The sequence below is a fragment of the Anser brachyrhynchus genome (genome assembly GCF_964034855.1).
Source record: "Anser brachyrhynchus genome assembly, chromosome: 20".
In the NCBI taxonomy this organism is placed as follows: domain Eukaryota; kingdom Metazoa; phylum Chordata; class Aves; order Anseriformes; family Anatidae; genus Anser; species Anser brachyrhynchus.
Window position 1 is genome coordinate 1,220,627 of NC_137713.1, and position 25,202 is coordinate 1,245,828.

The 25,202-nt window shown below is 44.9% G+C and overlaps 3 protein-coding genes across 10 annotated transcripts in view; 1 reads left to right on the top strand and 2 right to left on the bottom strand.

The window, feature by feature from the left end:
• Positions 1-7,443, bottom strand: part of SGSM2 (small G protein signaling modulator 2) — a 51,218-nt gene extending 43,775 nt beyond the window's left edge. For 3 of the 7 annotated variants that reach the window (XM_080562768.1, XM_080562767.1, XM_080562764.1), the window contains exons 1-2: positions 7,234-7,432; positions 1,150-1,225 (exon numbers count right to left, since the gene is read on the bottom strand). In XM_080562768.1, the coding sequence (XP_080418894.1) occupies positions 1,150-1,225; positions 7,234-7,290 (133 nt within the window). In that variant the 5' untranslated portion in view covers positions 7,291-7,432. Of the gene's footprint in view, positions 1-1,149; positions 1,226-5,521; positions 5,543-7,233 lie in introns of those variants that run through there. The other 4 variants (XM_080562769.1, XM_080562765.1, XM_080562770.1 and 1 more) reach the window with 3 other exon arrangements.
• A 1,490-nt stretch (positions 7,444-8,933) lies between these two features.
• TNFAIP1 (TNF alpha induced protein 1) lies at positions 8,934-23,004 on the bottom strand. Of its 2 annotated transcripts, XM_080562773.1 has the most exons (8): positions 22,945-22,978; positions 22,421-22,572; positions 20,436-20,777; positions 18,430-18,599; positions 17,114-17,203; positions 16,957-17,009; positions 14,347-14,542; positions 8,934-14,170 (listed from the first exon to the last, which is right to left on the bottom strand). In XM_080562773.1, exons 3-8 carry the CDS (start codon positions 20,650-20,652, stop codon positions 13,952-13,954), a joined length of 945 nt encoding a protein of 314 aa, XP_080418899.1. In that variant the 5' UTR covers positions 20,653-20,777; positions 22,421-22,572; positions 22,945-22,978; the 3' UTR covers positions 8,934-13,951. The 2 variants fall into 2 exon arrangements, with proteins under 2 accessions (XP_080418899.1, XP_080418900.1); XM_080562774.1 differs by lacking the exon at positions 22,421-22,572 and having other exon boundaries at positions 22,945-23,004.
• Positions 23,005-23,034: 30 nt separating this feature from the next.
• Positions 23,035-25,119, top strand: IFT20 (intraflagellar transport 20). Its single transcript, XM_080562776.1, has 4 exons — positions 23,035-23,274; positions 23,351-23,436; positions 24,090-24,193; positions 24,691-25,119. The coding sequence occupies exons 1-4, from the start codon at positions 23,148-23,150 to the stop codon at positions 24,770-24,772; spliced, it is 399 nt and encodes a 132-aa protein (XP_080418902.1). The 5' UTR covers positions 23,035-23,147; the 3' UTR covers positions 24,773-25,119.
• Positions 25,120-25,202: the final 83 nt, after the last annotated feature.

The following is a 25,202-nucleotide window of genomic DNA, read 5'->3' on the forward strand; positions in this document are numbered from 1 at the left end:
TTTTCCACACACTGAAGTCAGATAGTGTTAAATTTTTATTGGCCCCAGTAAATAATGGGCTGGATTACAGCAGTGTTGGACCAACATTCAATGGTTCCTTTTCAGGCACCTGAACGAAGTGACTAAGTCTCCAAAGGAATACTTGGTATGAACTCCTGGGAGCTGACCTCTACTGAGAATCCTGCAGCAGACCATTCTTTATCCACCAGCCCACACAGGGTCTGCTTCACTTCATCATCACAATACACACGCACACAAATCAGTCTGCAGGAACCAGGAGAACAACAGCCAAGTTTTGTAATTTATTCAGCCTTTGATCTTTTCGCAGAGAGTTCTGGAACACCAGCTGTCTTTGATGGATGCGATATTATCTCCAAAGGAGTTTTATTTTCTTGTTAATTCTTGGTAAGTTCCAAAATACAGCCATGAAGAAAAGTCACCAGCACAGTGGCTCGCTGATTATATTTAAAAATATACAAGAATATCCACAGTGACAAAGCCTAGACCCTCAACCTCTCAAATGCACCATTTTTGTAATGTAGCATTCAGGTCCCAGTGGAGAGCAGACAAGTGTTGTGAAGATCTAAAACATGCCAATTACCCAGTGTGGTGATGCTGGCTAGAAAAGTCACTGGGGATCACACAGATTTCTGTTGTTGCTCTTCTTTTAAAAGAGGGCAACGGCTCTTCCAGTGAGTTTCTGGGATGGATTCTGCCACCTTTACTCAAAATGGGACACCTTATTCTTCAAATACATTGAGAGAACTTACAGAACAATGCGCCTTCACCTGGAAGATAGCTGCCAAACTGTAACCCACGACTGCGAAAACTTCATCTTTTGCAAGTTATTCTCTGGGTTGTAGCTTAATAGTCACTTATCTCCAAATACATACTTTTAACCTATTAGTGCTTCCTAGTAAATCACCTTGTTGTTTTGGCTTGGTACTGGTTTTGGATAATGCCATTTTAAAAAGTTTCTTATTTGTAATGTACACATGGATGTAGCAAATGTAAAGGGAAGCAGCATGGGACTGAGCTCCATGTTCTCCTAATATTGAAATCCCTGTATTTACCCCCGTCAGCAGAATAAATATATTTCTATAAGAAAAGTAAGACTATGCAGTGTTAATTCTTCTGTGTGCCATTTACCACATAAGGCGATGATGTGACTGCTGTCTTCATGTACAAATTTCCTGGTGACTGCTTCTTCCATGATCTGCTTTACCTAAAAGAGAAAAGGAAAAAGAAGTGATTGTAAGATCCCAACGTAAACAAGCACAGCACTAGGGAGCTTCAGTTTGTTTCAACAGCTGCTTGCTTCTTCCCCATCACCAGAAGACCGATAACTCACGTAAGTTAATCTTTGCAGGGAAGAAAATATAAAAGCATTTAAGAAGGGGAACAGAAAGACAAAACTCAGCACCTTTTTGTGTGATGGGGTAAACCAGTGGGAGAACAAGGACAAGTCTGTTTGGAGAAGACCTCTCGAAAAGCCTGAATTATTTCAGGGCACCCAGAACGCCCTCAGCAGAAGTTCCAAAGGACTAGCAAGGCTTTTTATATGATGTGTCCTTGGCCTTCCTGTGCACAGTTACTTCCACTCATTAAACGAGACTATGCATTGCTACATGCTCTTTCCACTTGAGGCATTGTGCTCTTTTTCAAGCAAAAAGAACCTCCGAGCTACACCGGCATACATCCTAAGCAAGGTTTACGGCAACCTTTCTCCCATTCTGGCTGGGAAGAGAACCAAAGAGCAGACAGACCACAAAAGGCCCGTGGGGAGGTACAAGGCAGCGACATTTTGCAGCCAGTCACACAAATGTTTCCTGACACCGTATCTCTGAGTGGGTTAGAGCAGAAAAAATAGCACATTTTCGAAGAAATCATGATCAGTTTCATCTGTGCCAATCTGGCAAACCAGAAGGAAAACCCATAAGCATAGACACATACTCTGCTGTTTTCTCATCCACACCTGCTAGAAGCGAGGCATCTTGCTCAATTTGAAAGGATGTGATAAGACAGAATACCTCTGGAAACAGTCACACCTCTGATTGCCTGTACTTACATCTATAAAGCACACGTTTTAATAGATGGATGTTGTTAATAACTGGGGACTTTAGATGTCAGAGTAATTACAAAGGATGTTCTCAAAGCTCTACTGTGCCAGACACTACACAAAACTAATACAGTACCCATAAAGAAGACAGTGCCTTCAGTTAGAGCTTCTAGACAAAATTTAACAATTATGGCAACTAAAATAACATTTATCACACTTCTTACTGATTTAAAACAAAGTTCCCCTACAATTTCAAGGCTGATGTGTCAAGCTCCAGGGGGAATTGGTTACAGATTACTGACTTTCAAAAATTAAGGAAGAATACAGACAAATCTTCCAGTTGGGCCCTTTAAAGAGAGGCTGCAGTTACCCTCGATTCATCTGCTAGCTCGTTCCTCCCCCAGTGGCTTTCTTAGCCCGATGCCAGATGAAACCTATTTGCCTCAGTCAACTCATTTATCAGACCCTCATCCCTTTCTGGCCATGGAGCACCTGCTTCTCTAGAACCGAATCCACAATCATTTTTGGCTTCTCTCATTGTGAGCTATAATTACAGGGTCAGGACATTCTGCCTAAATAAATGCCACATCACTTTTAATATACGGAAGTAAGTGCTTCTGTGGCATAAGATTTAACAAGATACTCTCTGCTACCAACGCAAACTTTTTTTTTTTTTAACTTGAAAACAATTTTTACGGCAGCCCTGGAGTCCGACAAGAATCATCTGGCAGGTAATCAGTGTCTCCCCACAGGCAACTCTTTACCAACAAGCTCAGCAGCTCGGCCCGTCCATCACTCAGCTCAGCGTGACCCGAGTGCCAGTGCAAGCTGCACAGCAATGCCTGCCCCTGGGGCTAGGTTTTAGTGCCTAGGAGACATCGATCCGTGCTTCTCAGCAGGGCTGGCAGCCGTGCGCTGAGCTCTCATCAGGCTGCACCTGGTACCTGCCATAACCAGTTCGAAGTTAGCTGGGTTACCGCTTCTTCGTAGCATCGACAGGTCCAAAGGTTGCAAGCCTTCCCTCTCGGTGCTGGCAGCGGGAGCTGCAGGTGCAGTGCTTCACCAGCAGCTGGGCTCAGCACCTGCTCCGCTCTGACGAGGAGGTGGCCGCTGCCCACGAAGGTGCTCTCTTCAGAGCCCCACATCCTGGACCAAGCTGATCCGAGAGAACTAGTACTTATCGCACAGGAGCCCTCTGGGTTGCAAAGAAACATTGGAAAAACAAAGCAAATGTGTAAGAGGCTTTGAAAGCAGGAATGTTTTATATCTGAGGACTTCAAGTATCTTGCGGTTCATAAAACCTGCCTCGCTGTTCACACGCTGAGGCTTGACAACATCAGCTCCCAGCAAGGCAAAGTGTTTCTTTCCTGTGGCATTGCTGGCATGACGGTAAGAACCCTGGACTTACTGGGAGGTGGAGGAGTAACGGGATACCAAGAAAGAAGCAATGGTATGAGAAGGGCTCATGGGTGGGCGCTCTCACGGGAAGCGCCCTAATTACCCAAGAAGAAAAAAAAAAAAACCTGTAGCAACAGCTAGAAAGAAAAAGGTTTGGGATGCAACAACCAACACGACTTTCAGCAGATTTTGGATCCGGGCCCTCCAGAGCTAAGCAGTGCAGAGCAGGCAAGCAATCCTCGTCTGTTCCCAACCGCCGTTGAATACAGAGCAACGTTTTCCAATTTTTCCAGGAGAGTCGGTGCATGCCAGTAGAACGCATTTTCGGAGCGTCGACAGTGGAGGTGAAGATTCAAAAGCTGGAATGCACTGTTCTTCAATCCCGCGTCATTCCTCACTGCCACGTAATTCAGGGGCGCTCCAGGCAAGCGGCTGAAGCAAACAGCTCTGCTCAAGCGGAACACCAACCCTCCCCCTGCCCTCCCGCTCTGTGCAGGGAGTCGCGCTGGTGGGGCTCTGCTGCCTGTTCCAGGGAGGCTCCTGGCAGCGAGGCTTTCTGAGCACAAGCCTACACAAACACCCACCCGCAGACACTAGCGGTCCCGACCAAACTGCCGATTAATCTCATTGAAAGAAACATGAGCACACACCACACTGACACCCCCCGCACAGGTACGCAGACCTAGTAAAGCTACCGGACTGCTTTCAGCACGCCAGATTTGTTGCAGGGGCGGAAAGGCTGCCTCCTGCAGCTGCGCCCGCATCGCCTCCCGCGTGCCTCACCTCTCCGTCCATGAACCACAGGGAGCAGCGCGGCAGCAGAACCACAGAAAGCTGTACTTTACCAGCCTGCTACAACAGCCTCCAAAGACACTCTGCTCTCCCTGATAAAGGACTGCGTACACCAGAAGTTTAGCAACCCTTAGAAAGCAAGGATGGAGAAAGATCTAACTACCTGAGTAAAAATCTTGGCATTTGAGGAGCAAAGACCTTCACGACGGGATGCTGGAGGAGCACCACTGGGACAATGCAGTGTCAGAGGCACTGAACAATGCTCACAAACCACGGGAATAACCAGAACCACAGTTAAAACGCACGGCATTTTTTCCTCAAAGAAGAAAACCTTATCTCCAACAACCCTTGCCCTCTTTGGCTTGTGCAGCTACTGTTTCATTCATTGATTGCTCCTGCTGTACTTTTTGTTACTCGTGATGAAGAACTGGGTGGTGTAAATACAAGCATTTAAACGAGTCCCATGTTTCTCTTCAGAACTTGTTGCATTCTGGTTGTAAGATGACCAACTGCATTTCTGAAGTGCTCTGAAACCTTTTATGGCGGAACTGCTAAGGTTATTGTTATCCTATTTGTTTCACAGCAAGAAAGAATGCTGGTTTTAAATCCAGAAAATGCAAAAAAACTTCATTTCAGTAGGTAAATGAAATGGCTAAAGAAAGCTTGTTTTATGAGCCTACTTGTCACAACAAATTTTCCTGCAGAGAGAGATAAATGTTTGAAATGTGAACTTACAAGCAGCCTCAGCATGAATCCCAGTAGAGTCAAATTTTGAAAACACATTACATGTCCTCCTTCCTACCAGAGTCAACAAAATACATTCTTTACCAGTGGGGAATGGAAAGTCCATTTGAGATAAAGCAAAAAGCATTGCATTTCCCCAAAGGAAAAATGCAAAAGTTTTTGCGGAGAGGGAGAGACAAAAAAACAAAAATAAAAAAAAACACTTTGCACCAAATGACTTTTAGAGATTGCCCGTTTACATTTTGCAAAGACAAGTGAATTTTAATGGGATTGGTGTAAACAACATACCGAAAAAATAAGCTGAACTCCAGTAGATATTGAGCCGATGTGAAAATAAAGCAAGATGAAGAGCCTGCGTTTAAAGGACAAAGGGAGGGAACGCAGCTTTGAGAACGTACACAGACTACTCAAGTTTCCAGCGCAAGGAGGCCAACACACAGAATACAAACAGGCAGGTACAAAAGGCTGTGTGAAAAGTCATGCAGGAAAAAAAGGAGGCGGAAAATTCTACAGGATAAATTTATTTACCGTCATTAAGGGTGGCATAATCTGTTGGCTGTTACACTAGAGATTTGCATTCAATTCCTGGTTCCATTGACCGATTGTTTAAAAAAAGGTCTCCATCTCAGTATCTCCAGCTGCCTCTTGATACCATTTATCTTAATGGCAGCAGAACAGGCAGGATCCCCCACGACAAGTCTGTGCAGTGCACAGCCAAGGGCTGTTACCTTGACACAAGCACAATCATCAAAAAAACTCCTGTTACTATTTTACGCTGGAAAGTTCTGGGCAACCTCCAAAAAGCCAAGCCAATATAAATCCTCTTAGAGAGCATTTTTGCAGAGTTAGAGAAAAAAAAAAAAAAAACAAGCCAAAACCAAAACAGATATGCAGATAACAGAGTGTATGAATAACAGTTTCAAGTAATTTAAAAGCCAGAGTCCAATTAAAACCACTTTAGAGACTTTAAAAACAAATTAGCTTCAGATTTTTTAATTATATACGCTACTTGTTCTCAGTTCAAGCTGGCTTGGGTCACGAAAACCCATTTCACTTTTGCTCTCACGCATTAGCACAATATTGCAACGTTCAGACTGGGAGAACATTTCTCAGATTTATTTATATATTTAAACGTTAGCCCAGGAGAGCAAGCGCATGCAACTCTGAACTGAGCTTTATGCTACGTTGCCTCAGAGCTCTAAGTTTAAGCTATAATCTCCAAACGAAGCGGCAGGCTCGCGGCTGCGCCAGCTCGGTGACACCGCTCGCTGCCCCGCGGGCTGGGTCACGCTGGGACGCGGCCCCACAGCTTCGTGTTCAGACCGTTCCTTAGGTGTCCACCCCTGCTCTGCCACTTCCAGGCAACCTACAGGGGCTGAAACATCAGCTACTTCCCAGCTTCAGCACCGGGGAATATTAGGGCACCGTCCCCAGGAACCTCGGCTCTTGCAACACCTTTTTAGGTCAGCCTTAACGAACGCAGCTCTCCTGCCACGTCCGATTTCCCCAGCCATGAACTGCACGTACGAAGAGGCGAGGGTGCAGGAGGATAATCAGCTTTCAGAAACACTTCAGTGCTGTGACGGACAAGCGTTACCCCTGCACTTCGCTCCGTGCAGGAGCAAGCAGCTAGCACAGGTGTTACTGGATGTTACTGAACGCCGCACAGGCGAAGACGCGGCGGCTGGGGGTGCCGGAGGGCGCTCGGGCAGGCGCTCCGCAGCCGCAGGCTCATGCCGGCGGGCACCCCGCGCCTCGGGCCGGGACCTCGCCGCCCTCAGCGGGGCCCCTCGCGGCCCAGCGGGGAGCGGGGCAGCGCAGAGCCCGGCCGCGAGCGGCGACCTCGGCTGAGGCGCGGCTGTGACCGGCGGGGCGGCGGCGCGGGGGTCCGGACACCGGTGCCCGCCGGCCGCCCGCCCGCTTCTCCTCTCGGAGTCACCTCAGGAGGAGCCGCTGAGAGCCGAGCGGGAGCCGGGGGCTGCGGGAGGGCACCGAGGGCCCAGCGCCGCTCACGGGGAGGCCCCGCGGCAGCCCCGCCGCTCCTCGCTCGCTGCCTCCCGGGGGGCACGGGGCTTTAACTCAGCGCGGCCGCCCCGCTGCTCCGGTTGCCCTGGGCCGGCCCGCAGCCGTCAGCCCGCCGCGGGGGCGTTAAGGTAGCGCACGGCAGGCTCGGCTTTCCGTCACCGGACCGGCCCCGCAGCCCTCCGGAGGAGCCCCCGGGACCCGCCGCCCGCCCTCACCTCCTTCTTCACGTTCCACAGCAGCTTCTCCTTCGCGGCGTCCGCCGAGCAGCTCATGGCGGCGCGGGGCCGGCCGCCCTCAGGGCCGCCCTCAGAGCCGCCCGCCCGCGCCGCCGGGGGAGCGCCCGCGGGGAGAAGCCTCGGTCCCGCTCCCGGCGCGCGCCGCCGCCGCCATCTTCCGCGGCTCCGCTGACGTCACCGCCCGGCCCTCCCGCGGCGGGGCGGCGCTGAGGGGACGCTGAGGGCCCGGGGCCGCCCGCGGGACGCGGCGCCCCCTGGAGGAGCCGAGCCCGGGGCTGCCGGCCCTCAGCGCGGCGGCCGAGGCGGCAGGGCTGTCGGTCACCTGCGTCAGGCCCGGCTCTTCCGTTCTTCGTTTCGCAGCGCAGATCACTCCCTCAGTGGAGGGGCTGCCCAGAGCCCCGCCGCGGTCGGGGCTGCGAGGGAGAGCCGGCCCCAGGCGGCGCCCGGCTGACGGAGAGGTCCCCAGGAGGCAGCGAGGATGAGAGGCGGCAGGCAGCAGGAGCCGAACCGCACCGAGAACAGGCCCCCGTCAGTGCAGGCAGAGAAAGAAAAGGTAAGGGTGATTCCACCTGCTGCTCAGCACCGTGCAAATCTGAGAGGCAGCAGATACAGGAGACTGAAGCACGTTACCCAGTCACGAGAAGCAAACGTCCTGTCCCCGTGAATAAAAGTAGGCCGTTTGTACGAGCTCTCAAACACCATAAAGTCAGGGTAAGAGCACCTACCTTACAGGTAAGCCAATTCTCAGCAGGACGGCTGTGGGAAAGAACAGCAGGTATGCACTAGGAACCAACTACACGACAAGTTTCTCAACCTTTCCACACAGGACTACCTCTCTTTTTCAGAGAGGCTCAGATACTTGGTGGAATAGCGTTTGTAATGTTTTCGTTTTGCTGTGAGCAACAATCACTGTGATTTTTTCCTCTACCCCATTTTGGTTACCTGGGGAAATAAGTCCTTTTTTGCAATTATTTCATCAGTCTATCCCACAGTACGGACATCACAGCTTTAGAAGTAGTGAGTCTGTAACTAACCTGCGTAAATCAAGGGCAAGAGAAGCAAGGATTATTTCTTCACTTCACTGAATTAACTACAAATCTTGGCTTAGACAGCTAAGAAAGCAGGGTAACAGCAGCAAAGAAAACAGCTAAATAGAACACAGATAAGATTACATTGGCCACCTCAAAAGCACACCTACTGCAGAACAGAGACTGAACCTCTGAATCTAACTCCCTGCTAGGCTGCTGGGTCAGCCAAGAAAGGTTAGAGACTTCCAAAATACAGGTTAGGTTACTTTTGAGGTAATGTAAGTTGTGTATAAGTCTTAATGTAAGATCGATTTTTTCTCTGTGATTCTTATTAAAAACTCAAGTTTATTCTATGAACTTGAAAAAACAATGTTGCTAACCCATGGTTTTACAATTAAAGGAAAAGCCCACAGAAAGTCAAGCCTGTTACCTGCAGGGCACCTCTAAGCACACTGATGCCTCCTGTAAAACTACAGCCTGCAGGGCACGGGTGAAAGGTAGCGGTAGATCCATACAATACAAAAGCCATTTGCAGATCCAGTATTTCTGTGTTCCAGGAATCCTAACTGCTTGGTGAGGATCAATGAATAAAATGCAGAACAAAAGTGCAGAGACCAATACGACAAATAAATTTCTTACGCTGGAGAAAAATCAAGGAAGACAAAATATAACACTTTATTAAAAATTGGTGTTCCATTTCCATTTACTGCACTGATAAAACACCTTATTCAATAGTTAATAATGGTTAACTGCATTAATTATTTTATTCATAAGACTGACCTTTAAAAGTTAGACAAAAATAAAGCCTGATGCTATAAGAAAACAGCTTGGTCACAGAATGAGTTCGAACAACAATAGTATTTACCACCCTCTGGATACAAAATATTATAGAAATCCAAAGTGCTATATTATTATGAAACAAACTAAGCTTCAGCATCCCTCTGAGGTCTGAGGAGGGTCTTACCCCCATTTTATTACAGAGGAGGAAAAATTATGCACATACAGAAAAATTGACTCGCTGTATGTCATCAAGTTAGTGGCAAAGCTGGAAACAGAGGTCGTGCCCCCTCATCTCTTAATAAAACCTCAGTTATCCTAACAGAACGGATGGTATGAGATTTGGCTGTTAAGGTTTCATGCCAAGGATTGTCAGAGGATATAATCTAATTGTGTAAGAAGGGCTCCTGGGCCAGGCACATTCAGTTAAGGTATACCTCATCAGTATTTCTAAGAGTGAATTATGTCTGAAAATTTGAAACCAAATAAAATCTAACCAAAACCACAATGAGCATTGCCTGTTCCAAGCAGAAGGCTGTTTTTCAATAAGAGCATGTTATCAGTCTCTTCAATGTCCTCCAAGCTTGGGTCAGCTTTTTTTTTCCCCTTAATTTTTAACCAAGAATTGTAAGAGATAAAAAGTCATCAGAATGGAATGTTACAATAGGATAAATGTCTCCCATTCCAAAAACTAAATGTCAAGGTGAAGGTTAAACATTTAGTTTTGTCTTGGCATTTATCAAGCAGTTGGAGACTGCTACCCTGCAGAGCTCTCTTTTTTGACGTTATTGCCTAATTAACACTGATATTGAAGAACTGTTTAACATAAGATACTCACTCAAGGCACCAAGTCTCCTTCTCTGTTGAAAGGCTGAGGCTGTTTTTCAATATGTTAGGACCCCATTAGAGAAACACGCAACCCTTTATTACAGTGCTTGTGTACAGATGTCAGTTACTGTTTTTTTCCATTCATACTCTCAGTCTGCTAATACTATATTTGAATGTGCAAAAGTTCACTTAAATTCAAAGCAAAGAGGACAGTGAGGTTACTGATGAGGCAAAAAGGCATTTCTTCCTCCTAAAGGCTACTTGAAATTCACAGTCACATCAGTAAACACATCCACTATGTAGGAGGCCATTAGAAGTCTCTTAATTTGCAGACATAAATGCATATAATTAGAAATCTATATTGTCTTAATAGTGATCATAATTTATGATATTTAAAGCCAGCAGAGAAGATTCTTAGGAAGCACAGCTGTTGGCTCTAGAAGCGGACAGCTTACTACAAATAAGCGAATGCTGCATTAGCCTTTTCAGTGCTGTTTTCTCCATTCTGTGAGGTTGTAAAAATGAATGTGTTCTTGTCAAAACAACGTATACCCTGCAACTAGGTAAAGGAAGATTAAGATGAGAATACAAAGCACATGTTACATCAAAACTGCAGTGTTAAACGTTATCTGAACCTGGCAGTCAGACTGTGCAATCGATATGCCATGATTTTGGTGGAACGGACATTCAATTAACATTCAGTATGAGAGCAGTTTCAGATAAGCAGGACTCTTAAGAGAACAAAGTGGTCTGTATTACTTGCATTAGAAAAAAAAGTTTGACCTATGAACTGTGTTAAGTGACGGCAGCATCCATGTCTACATTTAGACTTTGAGATGTCATGCAACTTATCCAATTCTGTAACCAATCAGGTAAGAAATAACCCAGGGCATTCCACATTGTATCAGGAACACACAAGCACAGCAGCCCTACTTAGGAAGGGGATCTCTAATAGTACATTTAGCCGTGTGCAGGTGTCCCAGAACATACCTATGCAGAGGATTTCCTGATGTTCTCCTATTCCTGATCTGTCCACCAGTGGAGGGAACTATAGGACTGTTAGTAAAATCCAACCACAAGTATTTATCTAGGATCTCTTAGCCACATCCCGAAAATCTTATCAGGACAAAAACCAAGATCGTGGTTTTAAAATGTCTTTTAAATAGACAAAGCTTCAGTGTTTATAAAATTAGATTATTACTGAGTAAAGCTTACAGCCTGTCAGTGTTCTGGCTACAGTGGCCAAACATTATTTAAAATCATTCCAGTTTTATTCATAACTTCATCTAAAAGCAGATGTTTTGCAACCAGTACTAACTGGGGGTAGAAAAGGAAGAATGAATGGCAATGAGGGAAGGTGGTGAAATGAAAAGGATATCTGTATACATTTAAAAAAATTCATAACTGCTTAAAGTTCTGATATTCTACATTCCTCAAATGGGAAGAAGTTACTTTACAGTTTTTAAGAGGGTTCTCACAACACAAGATGGTTCTCAAAAAGGTTTGTTTTAAAAATTAATATAAATTCAAACCAGAAATTAATACTTGTTGGCTATGGGATACAGGGAAAAGAAAACTTGCTAAATCAAAACACAAGCTTTTCTCTGCCGCTTGTAGCATACTCTTTCACAGTTCGAATCAATCTCTTACGGAATACTGGGAGTACAGAACTCTGAATGAAAGCATCTGGACCTGCAGACTGATTGGGCACTCCCATTCTTTCACATCCTCCTTGCCAAACCTGAACTTCCAAGAGAAAAAAGGTGCAAAGATGACACTTTTCTGCTTATAACTTCTTTTAAACAATTTTGCAAGGCTACCAGCATCACTTACTTAGCCTGCTAACATTCACTACTACAGTAACATGAACAAAATAATATAAATCATTTGCCAAGAAATAGAATGCCATTTAAAATTCGTATTTATGGCACGTCTTATTTGTTGCAAGATGGGGAAAAAAGTACAAGAGAAAAAAATAAAGCTGTTAAGTACAGAAAAAAGACCTATCAGTACAGCGTCTGCTGGTAGCTTCAGAGCACCCATCACAATTTAATTTAAATAGTATCAGTAGAAGAAAAAAACAACAACAAAAAAGGGAAAAAAACAAATCCACACCACACTTCAGCACAATTAAAGAAAAAAAAGTCTTTGTCAAAACTAATCTCAGCAGCTGTATTTTCACAGGCACAATAGAAAAATGAGCTGGAAAGCAACAATTTGCAGAAAGCAATATAAAAAGAATAGAGGTTTTTAGAGTTTTAGAGAGGCCTTTCACAAAAAGGCAGGTGCATTACTGTGGCAACACTGCTTCCTGAATGCAAGGAGAATTGAGCGAGTGCCTTTCACAGAGTCCCAGCTAGGCAATAAAAATCCTGGAAGCTTGCAGCCGTGTTTTCTTACCAAGCCCCAACAATTTCATTTTCAAAAGCCTAATTGAATGGAAATCACTGTTTGGTTCCCTCTCCTGCTTCTATTACTACCAAGCCATCTACCAGCCTAGTTTTAGTTATGACTTCACTGTATTCGCTTGACTTTTGCATTAATTTGCTTTAAAACTTTATATAAACATTTGGCACCGGTCAAAGGAGTTCAAGACTAACCATTGTAGAATCTGAAGCTTCCACATTCACGTACAACAGAAAGAAATAAAAGCAGCTGTGGAGCATGCTCCACCACTGTCACATATCCATAGGTGCCCAATGAGCAAGCACCAAGTAATACCATTTATGACAGTGGTAAAATTTGAATCTGCCACCTACACCTGAAACATACAATCAAACATTTAAGACATTAGCGACTTTCCATACTAAACTTGAAACTCTTTCCAGAGACCCAATCTACAGAACAGCCTTGACCCCAATTGCCTAAGCAGTCCTTTAAAATTAGCACCCAGCCAAGCACTCAGAATAAAGCTGACATTTCAGTTTAAAATTCAGTATAAACCATCTCTCTCCTTTGTACACAACCTCTTGCAGTTTTATGCTAGAAAAAGATTTTTATGATTATTCTTCCCTCTCCATTTCAACTTCTATAGTCTAGAAGCGATACAGAGAACAAAACTTAAATTCACTCTTCAGTACGTGAATATTACCTAGCATTACAAATATTTAGTCAGTACTTCCCCAGTCACTGCAATTTTTTTCCCTGTTGCTTGAGAAATTGAACATCAAATAGCACTTTTGGGCTACAGGAGGAAACTGATTCTGCAGACTGACATTGTTTCCATAAACAGGGTTACGGCATCACAGTCCTCAACACTGCCAACCCTGCCACAATCTATTCTTGAAGTTTTCTAACTGGATAAAGTTTCTTCCTTCACCATACCTATTTCTCCAGCTCCCATGACAAGTTATTCCATATATATTTAAGTCTTCTAGTTTCTCATTTTCACATGACTCAACTCTTACCTTTTCAGAAGAGCTTGCCTTAGAATTCATGAGTTTTTAAGACAGCTATTTTGGAACACAATCTTTTGTATGTGCATTGGGGGAAAAAACAGGTGGAAGATATTGCACATGCAGTGCATCTGACTATTGGATAGCTAGACATTTCATCCGAGGGTTATCAGATGTAGTGTTTATTAAAAGTAGTCACGTTTGAGTTCTGTCCACCCCCTCTTCAGTATCTTGATTTAGGAACAGGAAGTTCCATTACACTAAACCCTAAGACGACAGATATCTGGAAAGATTTTCAAATCACACCATCTCACTCGGAAAAAAGAGTACTTCTCACAGGAAGTAAGATATCTGGCAAGTCATCAGATTTAAAAGAGCAACCACAAACTGTCAGAATCAGTGTTTCAGATTCCATTCCTCATGTCGCATGAAAAGGGGGGCCAGTCTGTATTTAAAAAACATGGTGCAAAACAAACATTTTAGTTCTCAAAGCCCTTGGCCTTTAGTGTTGCTTTGTGTGTACAAATGCCCATTTGCTTCTCTAGGGAGACAAGAAGCCAAATGAAGATGAGTCCACAGAGTCCAACCGTCCCCTCCCTACTTCCTGATCTCCCTCAAAGAATATTGATACGAGCCTTGAAACCAAACCCTTTCTCCTTGACTGATATGCTAGTGGCCCAACTGACGGTCATCATAGGTGCTGTATCTCTTCACATGGATTCGGCGCACTCGGTCACGAAGTTCAAAACCGTCATCGTCCTCACTATGAGAGGCCTGGCTTCGGCTCCTGCTCGTTGCTTCCAGCAGAGAGTTATCAGGAACCCGTGGTGTTTCATACAGTAAGACATTTAGAGTTTCTTCATAAATTCGTGCCTCGGGGAATTCAACCTACAAAAAAACAACAGATGTCCTTTTCCTGATCTATACACGGTAATGTGACTGGAACACATGCCCATAAGTAAAAAGATACATATGCACAATAAAAAAAAGGCACACACTATGAAGAGAGTAAAATAATTGTAAATGGGAAAGATGAGCAAAGCAGTCTTATCCCAAACCAATACCTTGGTTTGCTTCTTTTCTGTGGCATACACTATAGAGGTGCAACAGACTTCAGCAAGTTTCCGACCCTGTCCGTAGAAAGACCAGCAGCAGATTTCATCCCCTATGACATCCTTAATGAAAAGAACTCTGCCGTTGAATCGGAGAGAGAGCTTGTCAAACAGTTCTATGTTCTTCAGTAAGTTGTCATCTGAATTACTAAAACAAACAAAAAAAAGGAATAAGGTTTTTGTATTTTTTCAACTGGCTATCTACGAAATTTATATGCCTATTCCACCAGAGTTTTAAGCATTGATCTAACTGCAAAATACAAGCAGTGACTCACTGCCATATGCTGCCAAGAAAAGAGAGGGTAACAGCCAACTTCAGATACAAATAAGATGCTCCTGATCCCCAAGAGCAAGCATATCAGCCTTTAGAGGTTAAGCTATATAATCAATAACAACAGCAGTTTTCCCAATCATTACACCAACTTTCTCTTGACTTAATGCTGAAGGTGATCAGATCAAATGCTAACTGAAGTTCTGTTTAGCTTAGTAACAGCAAAAGTCCAAAGAGTCAATGTGTTCCAAGGCCAGCTAAAAAGGATGGTATTCTGCATGTAAGACAAGTGATACCTTATACAAATTTATAGGGTGAATAAATTATTTAGGAAATGAAGTTTTGTTGACAATCAGCAAAATTTAGGATCTTATGTACTTTTCAAAGCAAGATCTAGATGTTCTGAAGAAAATAAAATAGTGTTGTAGCTTTAAAAATAAAGCTATCAGAATGCTATCCTTAAAATTTGAACTATTACTCAAATAATAACATCGTGACCAATGTCCAATCTGAACAAGTGAAAAAAATTAAAAGCATTACTCCTCTGATATTAGCTTGAATCCAGCTCTACCAAAAGTTTGTACTCTGTGCCCCTTTCTGTCTCATTTTATAGGTGACTGGGAATTACGTGCAGATATGTGGAAGCTATTGAGCATATTGTCTAGACAACAAAGCTAACTTCACTAGCTTTAACAGTAAAATTCCTTACTCATTGGACCCAGAAGCTCAAGGTTTGCACCTTGCTGCTAAGGATTTACCCAGAGGAATGAAATCATGCTGTTTTGTGCAGTATCTTAACTTTTGCAAGCAGTTCTGGAAGGCTAGGAGATACTCGTGAAACCAGACACTGTTAATATGAACAGCCAACTGGGCTCTCCATAAAATACTTAGTCTGAGATGTACTTCTGTTCAGATCTAAATCAAACAAGCACGATGTACAACCCAACACAATCTTCAGCTCTCAAGAATCACTTGATAAAGCAATCTGGGATTCCACCAATAACAAATCCCAGGTTTTATCAAGTGCAGTGCTGCGAAAAGAACTTAGAAGTCTTCATCCATTTATGTTATTAGACTACACTAACAAAGTAACTAAGAAAACTCATAATGCTGATTAGGAAGAACAGAAGGAGAAAACTTTTGCTTGCTAGCCACCAGCATAGAATTTTAAATAACGATTCCTCATTTAAACACCATCAAGGCATGAAGATTCATGTGGAAGGAATAATTAGAACCCTAGAGCTAGTTGAGAAACCAGCACCTCCTGGTATCGGTTCTGTTGCTCTCATTGCTAGCATGTTTACATTTCCAGACCCACGGTGACTAATATGCTATTCTGCACTTGCTTAGCATCACTGCCATAAACTAAAGGGTAACACCGTGAGGAACGCAGAATGACTGGCAGATACAGAATGCAGTTTGCTGAAAAACAGGCTGCTCTTCAGCACTCCCTCAGGTAGCATTTCCTGACTACCTGAAATTTCATGATTAGAATCCATCTCTCTGACAGACAGACAATCAGTTTGTCCAGAGAAAAAATGTTCCAAGATTGCACGTTAGATTGAAAAGGCTGAAATTGAGGATTCTGCATAGCATAAAGAATTACTCACATCACTTCAATGACTGGTTTGGGAAAATCCAGATCCATTCCAATAGCATCATAACAAAGGGATCATGATAGTTAAACCATAAAACTAAATAAATAATGTTACTTAATACAGGAGGAAATCCAGTAAATTCTTGCACTGTCCCCATCTGGGTTGTTCTTGAACAGAACTGATGCTTTACTTTGTAGCCAAATAATTAACTCATCTAGAGGCACTGGAGGAGATGGAACATCAAGAATTTCTGTAGTTCAGGGTAAAAGAGTGCTGGCAAAGGTCTGTGCAGACTCAAAAGTAAAGCTAAACTGAAGAGCTAGGGATCGCAGCTGCATTAGCTGTGCACTGCAGAGGTAATACCCTGGTAACAGCTTGCATTGCATTACCTAATTTACACCTAGTTTCAGCCAGTATTAGTAGTCTCATCATTCTCATCTCTTGTCCCTCCTCTCTGTTCGTTTTCAGGCACACACCTCCAGCACAACTGACCTTTACGCTACATTTTGTCATCTCCCCACCAGCCCCATTTTAGATTAATTTCAACCAAAATAATTGCACTCAAATTCACAGAACAGCACAGTTGTGAGCCAAATAAACAAAAAAAATCAAGTTCAGCTGTATCACATCTTCCTCCACTCCCATAGTTAAAGGTAAAATTTGCCTTAACAGCGGGGGAAAAAAGTGACATACCTGGTGTAAGAGTATTTGTTGTTGCTTCTATTATAGAGCAGCTTAACAACGGGCTATTGGGAGAGGGAGGAAAAAAAGCAGAAAATATAAGTTTTGTGTTTGAATAAATCTAGCAAGCATTCGGTTTCTCAGTGGACAGTTGTGGAAAAGCAATTACTTTCATTGATGATTCTATCAGTCTTTCTTCTTCTTTTGGAGATGTGATAATAGGGATGTTACAGACAGGTTCATACAAGTCTTTCTTGTCCTGTTTAAAAAAAAAAAAAGAGAGGAAATAAAGAGATAAATGCTAAAACTAACATCTGCTGCTGCTCTCCCTTCCAAACCCTCCAGCCATGTTCCTAAACCCTGTGATGCAAAGGAAAAGCTCTGTGTTGCCATAGGAACCACACAGCATTACCTTGATCTGCAACCCAGAAATACAGCTGAGAGGTTTCCTAGTCCCAGAAGGCAACAATAATTGAAATATTGGGATGCAGGTGGATGTCCTTCTTAGCTATAGCAAGGACTCTGAGCTCAAGTCATATCTGGTTTAAGTGGGTTTATTATTCTACCCTTTTTGGAAGAAAAGGATAGTATGAGTTTGCAGTAGTTTTAATCAACTCAAAACACTGCGGTATGTAAGAGTATCGCCCATTATGAACTGAACATTTGGCAAGAACAGCATGTCACCAAAACGGACTTCAGCCCCCTGTGATACAAAAGCAACAATCAAGAGCGTGTGGTACAGCCTGTGACTCCAGATTCCTCATGTAGCAAATTAAAGAGAGCTCAATAGCTAATAGGAAAGCTTTAGAACATTTTGTTTTTAGACAAAACATTTTAAATTCCAAACCAAAAGGAAAATTGTCAGTGAACCTTTGCATTTATTTCAGCGGATACAAGAAGCATATTGAACATAATATGAGAGATTTTTGTTGTGCAAAAAATATTACTGATCTTAAGATTATGAAATAAGATCTATTATATCTGGGCTAACCTTATTAAAAAGTTGGCAGAACAAGCTGATTTCAGTCAGCTGAACTTCAGCTTCAAGAGACTAGTAAAGTGAATAAAGCCAACGTGGGCTTACGTATTTGCTATGCCTAGTAATAAAATGATAGAAAGCAAAGTCCTTAAAGTAATGAGTGCTTGCCATATCAATCTTTTTCTCCATTAAGATTTAAACTTAGAAAAAACAAGAAGTTACAATATTTTCAGATTTGAACAGGTGCTGCTTATAAACATTATCTAATTGGAAGTGACATAACTTGCAGGACTTTTAGACAAATCCCTAAGATCTTTTAAAACATACATTCAGAACAGTCGTTTATTCTCAAGATCTGACGACTGTTGTTTCATTTTTGCTCTGCTACTTTGTCTATCTAAGACTTGATTCCTCTCTAAGGCCATGAAACACTCTCGTGTTGTCTACAGGAATTTTTATAAGCAATACACACACCAAAAACTTTACAGGCTACTTCTGCTTCTTACCTGCAGGGCTGCTTGGCACATGTCCACTAAGCCCTGAATGAGATAATACTTGGCTTCTGCCATCAGCTCTTTGATCTCCTGTCTGTGTTTTGGAAGTGCAATTGTGTCATCTCGGAGATAGTTTAAAATCGTTCCAAAGTGCTTCCCACAGCGGTCTATAAGGATCCAACCTGAAAAATAACCATCACGACATTTCAATGACCTCAACACTAAGAGGCAAGGAAAAGCTGCTCAGAAAGGTTAAATAAGCCTACTGTTTCCTGAACTACACAATATTCTTCCCATTTCATTCAGTGGAAGTCCTTATTGACTTTCAGCAAATTGAAGTTGGTTACAGAACAGAAACTGACCGTGGAACCACTCTTTTGGTACCTCCCATGTTCTCACTTCTTTCCAGCACACCAGAAGGAAAGCCTCAAGCTAAAACTACTTAGCTTGCTATCACTAGACGTTAAAAAATGCAGCAGGACCATGACTATCGATCAGGCAGTGTGCTGCCAGACCAAAATTATTTTCTGTGCTTCATCTTTTCTGTATTATGTTTTGATTAAAGGAGTGGACCTTTACAACTACTGAAGGAAGTCATTAGTTTACATCTATTTAACTGACAGTCTGAGCAGTTCAAGCCTTAAAACCCCTATTTATTGTTAGGTAGGTAGCTAGTTTTATTTAGACACTTGTCATATTCCTAGCAAAATGGAGGTGTGCTGTATTTGGGAATAGATGTAATAACTGTTGCTACAGTGTACTGCTGAGCAATTAGAAACTTACCACTAAGAAAGCCAAGGAAGGACTAGAATAGAGAACTCAAGAGTGTTTGCAGCAAATTAGATTGGGGCTAAGTTTTGTGGCCTAATTAGAAGGATTTGGCAGTTTTCCCACCATATCTTCTCCTGCTCAGAGTTAAAGAGAAGTGTTCCAAAGATATTAAAAGGTAGGCTAGCCCAAAAAAACCACCGTTCTAGTTTCCAAACAGAAGGAAAGAACAGGATAGAGATGGTTCAGGAGGGAGCAGAGGGGGGATGCAGCACAGGAAACAGCAGTAGCAGTTTTTGCAGTTCCAAACATCCCTGAAGTCACACTCACTAGGAAACAGGATGTCTGTCTTGCTGGCAAACAATAGCAGTGGAGGACATACGTAGGCAGAGGTCTTAATACAGTGCCAAATCCTTTTCCATAGTGTGGAAGGCAGGCAAAAAAAAAATATTATTTGGGGACCTAGGCGTAGAAGGCAACACAGGGAAGAGGGCTAAACCACCACTAGTCTCCAGCTGCAGCTGTCTGAAGACGAGCAGAAGAGCTTTCACCAATGAGCATGCGGAAACCACTAGAGGTTAAATACTTGACATCCTCTCTGAACTTCTCCACAATGCCCCGATTCCTAAGATATCATTTTTCCCTGGACTACTAATGAGAGGGAAGTTAAAACATTCATATCCACTGCTGACAAGTATTACTTTTCTTAATTGTTCTACTCTCTATTATGAATTTTTCTGCTGCCAATACTCAGTGTCCAGCAGGAGGTAACATACTATTTGCCTGATGGCCAAATACCATTGCAGCCTTGTCAGCCACAAGCAGAACATGCTGCTGGGAAGGTTAAAAAAAAATCTTCAACACAGCAAGCAAGGCTGTCCTGAGTTCTAATGCTGAAAATTGAATCTCCCCTCCCTAAAGACATTTCGATTAATGCCACTGCACAACGCCACGTAAATGACAACCCACATGCTGTCTGTTCAGTCCTGATAACAACATCAACAATCTGCATACCAACTGCGATTGCAGGAAAGAGAACCAGTCCTTCCGCTCGTTAATTTTAGTAACGAAAGAACACGTTTTTATAAAGCACACAGGCTCGTTACAGCCAACGAGATATGGCCGCCTAATGTTCCAAGTTATTTTTGGAATACATCTTTACATCTTTCACCAAGTATAGTCCTAACATATCTGAAAAACAAAAACCAGTTGTTCTACAGAATTCTCAATAACAAAAGACATTCCTGTACCTTCCTTGTCCGTGAGCACTTCCATTCTGCCGCTGAACATGGCCTTCAGCATGGTGTCATGCCTGGTCAGTACCTGCACTGTAGTGTAGTACAAGGAGCCCCCGACGTTTAGCCGCACGTACTTGTTACCGAGGCTGCCCCCTTTGAAGCTGCAAGCTTTGGGCTTGGGCCCTGCAGCTGGACAAAGGGTGGTGGTTAGGCACGTGTCCCCCGACATCTCCTTCTGTAGGTAGATGACGACCCTGCAGAGCGTGGGCTTGATGGACTCCGCCGTGATTGGTGACGAGTCACAAGTCACTAGGCGAGGACGGTGAGGCCACAACGGTCACGACCACCGGACCCCTGAAACACAAACATAAGATCAACACAGAAGCCCACAGTTTCCGTGAAGAAACAAAACCACATGAAAGAAGAGACAAATTCAGGAGATTCCTAAAGACACATCCACACGCATTCTGACAAAACAAGATTTAGGCGTTTTTCAAACAGCTCACACAGCAATGCAGTGGTTGCTCAGCACCACGCAGTCAAGTTACGGCTGCATTACTGTGAGCGAGGTAAGGTTAACTCTTCTGGACTTCCTGTTGTTCAGTCTCCAGCCAACACCACGATCACTATACAATACTGCAGCCCAGGCTGAAATGCTAGATGGAATTCAGCTCCCTCTCAGCTTCCTGAGAGAATGTAACTTTTTTCTGCAGATCTGAAACACAATGGAAGAACTCGTGGCAATGCCTTCAGCTGGAGCGGATATCAGAAGTGCTTAACTGGAGGCATTTGCAGAGGCTGCAGCAGCCTCTTCTTCAAACGCCTTGCCAGTGAAACGCTCCAATATAACTTTCTGCTCCCTGACAACTCCTTTTGTTCAAAGCTTTTTTCCTCCGTCCTGGAAAATCAATATAATCAATATAATATTCAAGTCAATATAATTTTAAGTTTTTATTTTTATAATTATTTTTCAAGCCCACCCCACCCTCAAAGCATGCCCAGTATTTGGAATATTTGTTTCAGTTAAAAGCTAGATACTCACTGCTTCTGTCTCTCCCCTGTCTCACTACACTTATTGTTCCATCAAAGACAAGCTCAGATTGGAAACAAACAGAATAAAATTCAGTCTAACAGGTGGGAGCTGAAGTTCTTTAACTGGGAAAGTAAAAATACAACTTCCTCATCTGTCCTTCTTTTAGTAATTCTTGCTCTCAAAAGCATTTTGCTGTTTGTTTTTTGTTTTATTTTTATTAAAACTATTTCAGACTACAAATATTTCCTCCCTTCTCTGTTCCATGACTGTAGGACATGAGTAATTTTTTATAAATATAATAACCTGCTCATTTGCTAATCTGCTAAGGATGTTACTGTTCTTCCCACATCCTTCTTCCTTCTCGCCCCACCTCAGCTTTCAGTGTGGAACAAACCCCACGACTTGCTACCATCCGTGCAGCAAGTTATTTATCAGCTGCAGGTGGTATCTTAAAATTGCTAGAGATCTTCATAACTACTGAACTTGGAATAATATCTAAAATAGCATTATTCTGCAATTCCCAATTCAGTTATTGTAATGAAGCAAACACCACAGACAAAATACGCCGTACAACAACAAGCAATACAACCACCGAGCAGACCATCAGCACACAACGACACTACGAATTTTAGTGCCAAGCGAGGACAGTTCGTCTGTAAGTGCTTTAACTGGGCTCCCGCTAGCTGCCATCATCTTTACATCGACCGACCACACAAAACACAAGAGCAAGCTCCATCCTACAGCTGAGGCAGACAAGGCTTTGTCTAGTCACATCAAGCGGGCCTGCACCAAGGGAGCCAAAGCCAACAGCACGCTGTGCGGGGAGTCGGCCAGAGGAGTACCTCCCGAGCAGCGAGCAAGCAGCAGCGACCAAAGCTTGTTTACTGCAGTTGTGGCGTTGGGTGAGGAGCTAATTACTGAACAGAGAAGCCCGTCGGAGACTGCCGGCAGCAGAGGCACTGACCATGGGTTGTGCCGCAGCCGTCTCCAGCCGTCAGCCGGAGCCGGGGTGAGCTCGCAGCGCCTCCCGGTAACAGCGGGCACCCGGCCGGGCTCTGCCAGCGGCCCCGCGCTGCCTCGGGCCGCAGCGAAACTTCCTCACGGCCGGCGCGTGCCCTGCAACAGACGGACAGACGGACGGACGGACGGACGGACGGACACCGTGAGGGCTTCAATGCCCGGCGCGGCGGCAGCGCTCCGGTACCGCGGGCACGGGGCGGCCTGCGCCCGCCCGGCCTGACCGGGGGCGGCGGGCAGGGAGAGCTCCGCGCCGGAGGGGCCCCGCGGGGGGAACGGGAGGGGAGGGCGGGGCAGGGCGAGCCGCTCGGACCGCGCCGCGCACACGGGAGCCCCGCCGCCAACCGGGGGCTGGGCGGCCGCACCCAGCGGGCACTGCCCGGCCCGGCCCGAGGCCGCGCAGGGCCCCGAGCGCCGCCGCCTCCCCGCCGCGCTGAGGGGGCCCCGCCGGGCCCGGTCCCCGCCGCTCACCCGCCCGCGGCCGCCCCGCGCCGCGCCCCGCTCAGTTCCGCCGGCGGCCCGGAAACGCGTCCGGCAGCGCCACGGCCCCGCCGCCGCCCCCAGCTCCCGGCGGGCCCCGCGGCCGGCGCGCGCTGTCGCCGTGGCAGCCGGGGCCGTGAGGGGCCGTGAGTGGCCGCGAGGGGCCGCGAGGGGCCCGGCGGTGCCGCGGGGCCATGGCGCAGGCGGCGCTGGGCGCGGCGGGGCTGCACTTCGACGAGCTGAACAAGCTGCGCGTCCTGGACCCCGAGGTGGCGCAGCAGACGGCGCAGCTCCGCGAGGAGTGCAAGGCCTTCGTGGACAGTAAGTGCCCCGCCCGCGCCCCCCCCGCACCCGCGGGGCGCCGCGCTCCCCTCACGGCCCGCCTTGTCCTTGGCAGGGATCGTGGAGTTCCAGAAAATAGTGGGCAGCCTCATCGAACTCGTGGACCAGCTGGCAAAAGCTGCCGAAAGCGAGAAGATGAAGGTACCGTGCGGTTACCGCTGCCCTGTCACGGACTGTGCGGGAGCTGAGCCAGCCTGCCCCCCTCCCGCACGGCCACCGGCCGCCCTGCCCCTGCCCCGGCCCCGGCCCCGGCCCCTGTCCTGTCACACGGCTGTCACCGCCTGTCTGCACCGTGAAGGCAGGCAGGCTCCGGGCAGCTGCTGTAAACATCTGAAAACTTTCACGGAGTACCGCAGTACTCCCCATTTAACAATCCCGCCGTTGCTGCTCACCTAAATGTCTGCACATAACTAGGTAGCGTGTTCCAGTCGCTTCCTACTAGCAGAACGCAGTCACTGAGGCACGAGGGGCTCAGTGAGGAGAAGGAAGTAGGCTGCCTAAAGATCAAATCAATAAAAATCTCAGTAACTACCTCTGAATTTTTCATTCTGTATTTCTACATGTCACCAAGCGTTATTTTTTTCCTCATGTTACTGCGGAAGCAGAAATGAAGTCTCAAATGCCTTGATCTGCCCAGCCGCTACAGGGACTGTCTGCCTGCTCCACCAGCCATTTATTGTTAAGATGATGCCCTCTTTTTTGCTAGCATGGCTGAAACACTTCAACCTGCTGGTAGTGAAAGGGGTTAAAAAAAATCCATGTACAACAGCATCACTGAACGTCTGTTTTGACAGGCCATTGGTGCACGAAATTTGCTGAAGTCTATAGCAAAGCAAAGAGAAGCTCAGGAGCAGCAACTTCAGGCTCTAATAGCTGAGAAAAAGATGCAGTTGGAAAGGTAAGTGTTCTATTAAATGCTTCTTAAGCATTGATTTAATGGCTTGAAAAGAAAGTAGTGTAGCGTACGAGAGAAATCGCACAGTTACACAGACTGGAAAGTTGTTCTTGCTGTCTGTGCTTGGCTGCAGGATGCTGTCTGAAAACAGCCTGCCTACAGCTAAGGTGCGTCCTGCACAGAGCACACACGGAACAAAGCAGAGCCGTTCGCGTGGCAAACATAAGGCCCTGACTGCCACTTATTGAGAGTTCGTTTCTAATTGACTTTTTACAGCTAAAAGAACAAAGGTGGCCTGAGCTCATGAAGTTGAAGAAATGAATAAAAGTAACAGAGTGACATGTGTCTGACTTCTAAAGACAGTTTAGAACTGCAAAGTCTTAATTCATGCTACCATTGCTTTAAAGATGACTTATATGCCTAGCCTAAGCTTCCTTTACCTCAGACAAATGAGCATTGTCCTAAATCATCAGCTGGTAACCTTTTTTTTTCTCTTTCAGGTACCGAATAGAGTATGAGACTCTGTGTAAGATTGAAGCAGACCAGAACGAATTCATTGACCAATTCATTTTTCAGAAGTAGAAGACTTTTTAAAAAATAATAATTTGGAGCATTCCAGAATCCTGAGAATTTAAAAAATATGCAATTTTTCACTGTGTATGAATGAATAGATGGTTTGTACAAATGAAAGTGTCTCTTAACGCAGTGTGAAATACACTAAAAGTGGCAATAAGGAGGGCTTTCTAACAGATGTAAAGACTGTTCTGTCCTTTGATTTTTATAAAAATTTTTGTACAGTTAGTAGTTCAAATTATAGTTGAATTAATACTACTGTTCCTATGTTAATGTCTCACTTTTTGAAGTGTACAGCTCTTTCAAAGAAATCAAGAAATAAATTATTGTTTTCGGACTTTCTGGATATACCAGAATTAGTTGTTCCTGCTATGTGATTTCTGAGCTGAACAGTTTACAACTCCCTGGATAGTCATCGTGAAGAATTTCCTATATGTAG

Coding starts and splice junctions, on each gene's coding strand:
- IFT20 (XM_080562776.1), top strand. CDS start 23,148: ATGGCGCAGGCGGCGCTGGGCGCGGCGGGGCTGCACTTCGACGAGCTG. Junction 23,275..23,350: donor GTGCAAGGCCTTCGTGGACA/GTAAGTGCCCCG, acceptor TGTCCTTGGCAG/GGATCGTGGAGTTCCAGAAA. Junction 23,437..24,089: donor CCGAAAGCGAGAAGATGAAG/GTACCGTGCGGT, acceptor CTGTTTTGACAG/GCCATTGGTGCACGAAATTT.
- TNFAIP1 (XM_080562774.1), bottom strand. CDS start 20,652: ATGTCGGGGGACACGTGCCTAACCACCACCCTTTGTCCAGCTGCAGGG. Junction 17,204..18,429: donor TGTGCCAAGCAGCCCTGCAG/GTAAGAAGCAGA, acceptor TTTTTTAAACAG/GACAAGAAAGACTTGTATGA. Junction 14,171..14,346: donor CAGAAAAGAAGCAAACCAAG/GTATTGGTTTGG, acceptor GTTTTTTTGTAG/GTTGAATTCCCCGAGGCACG.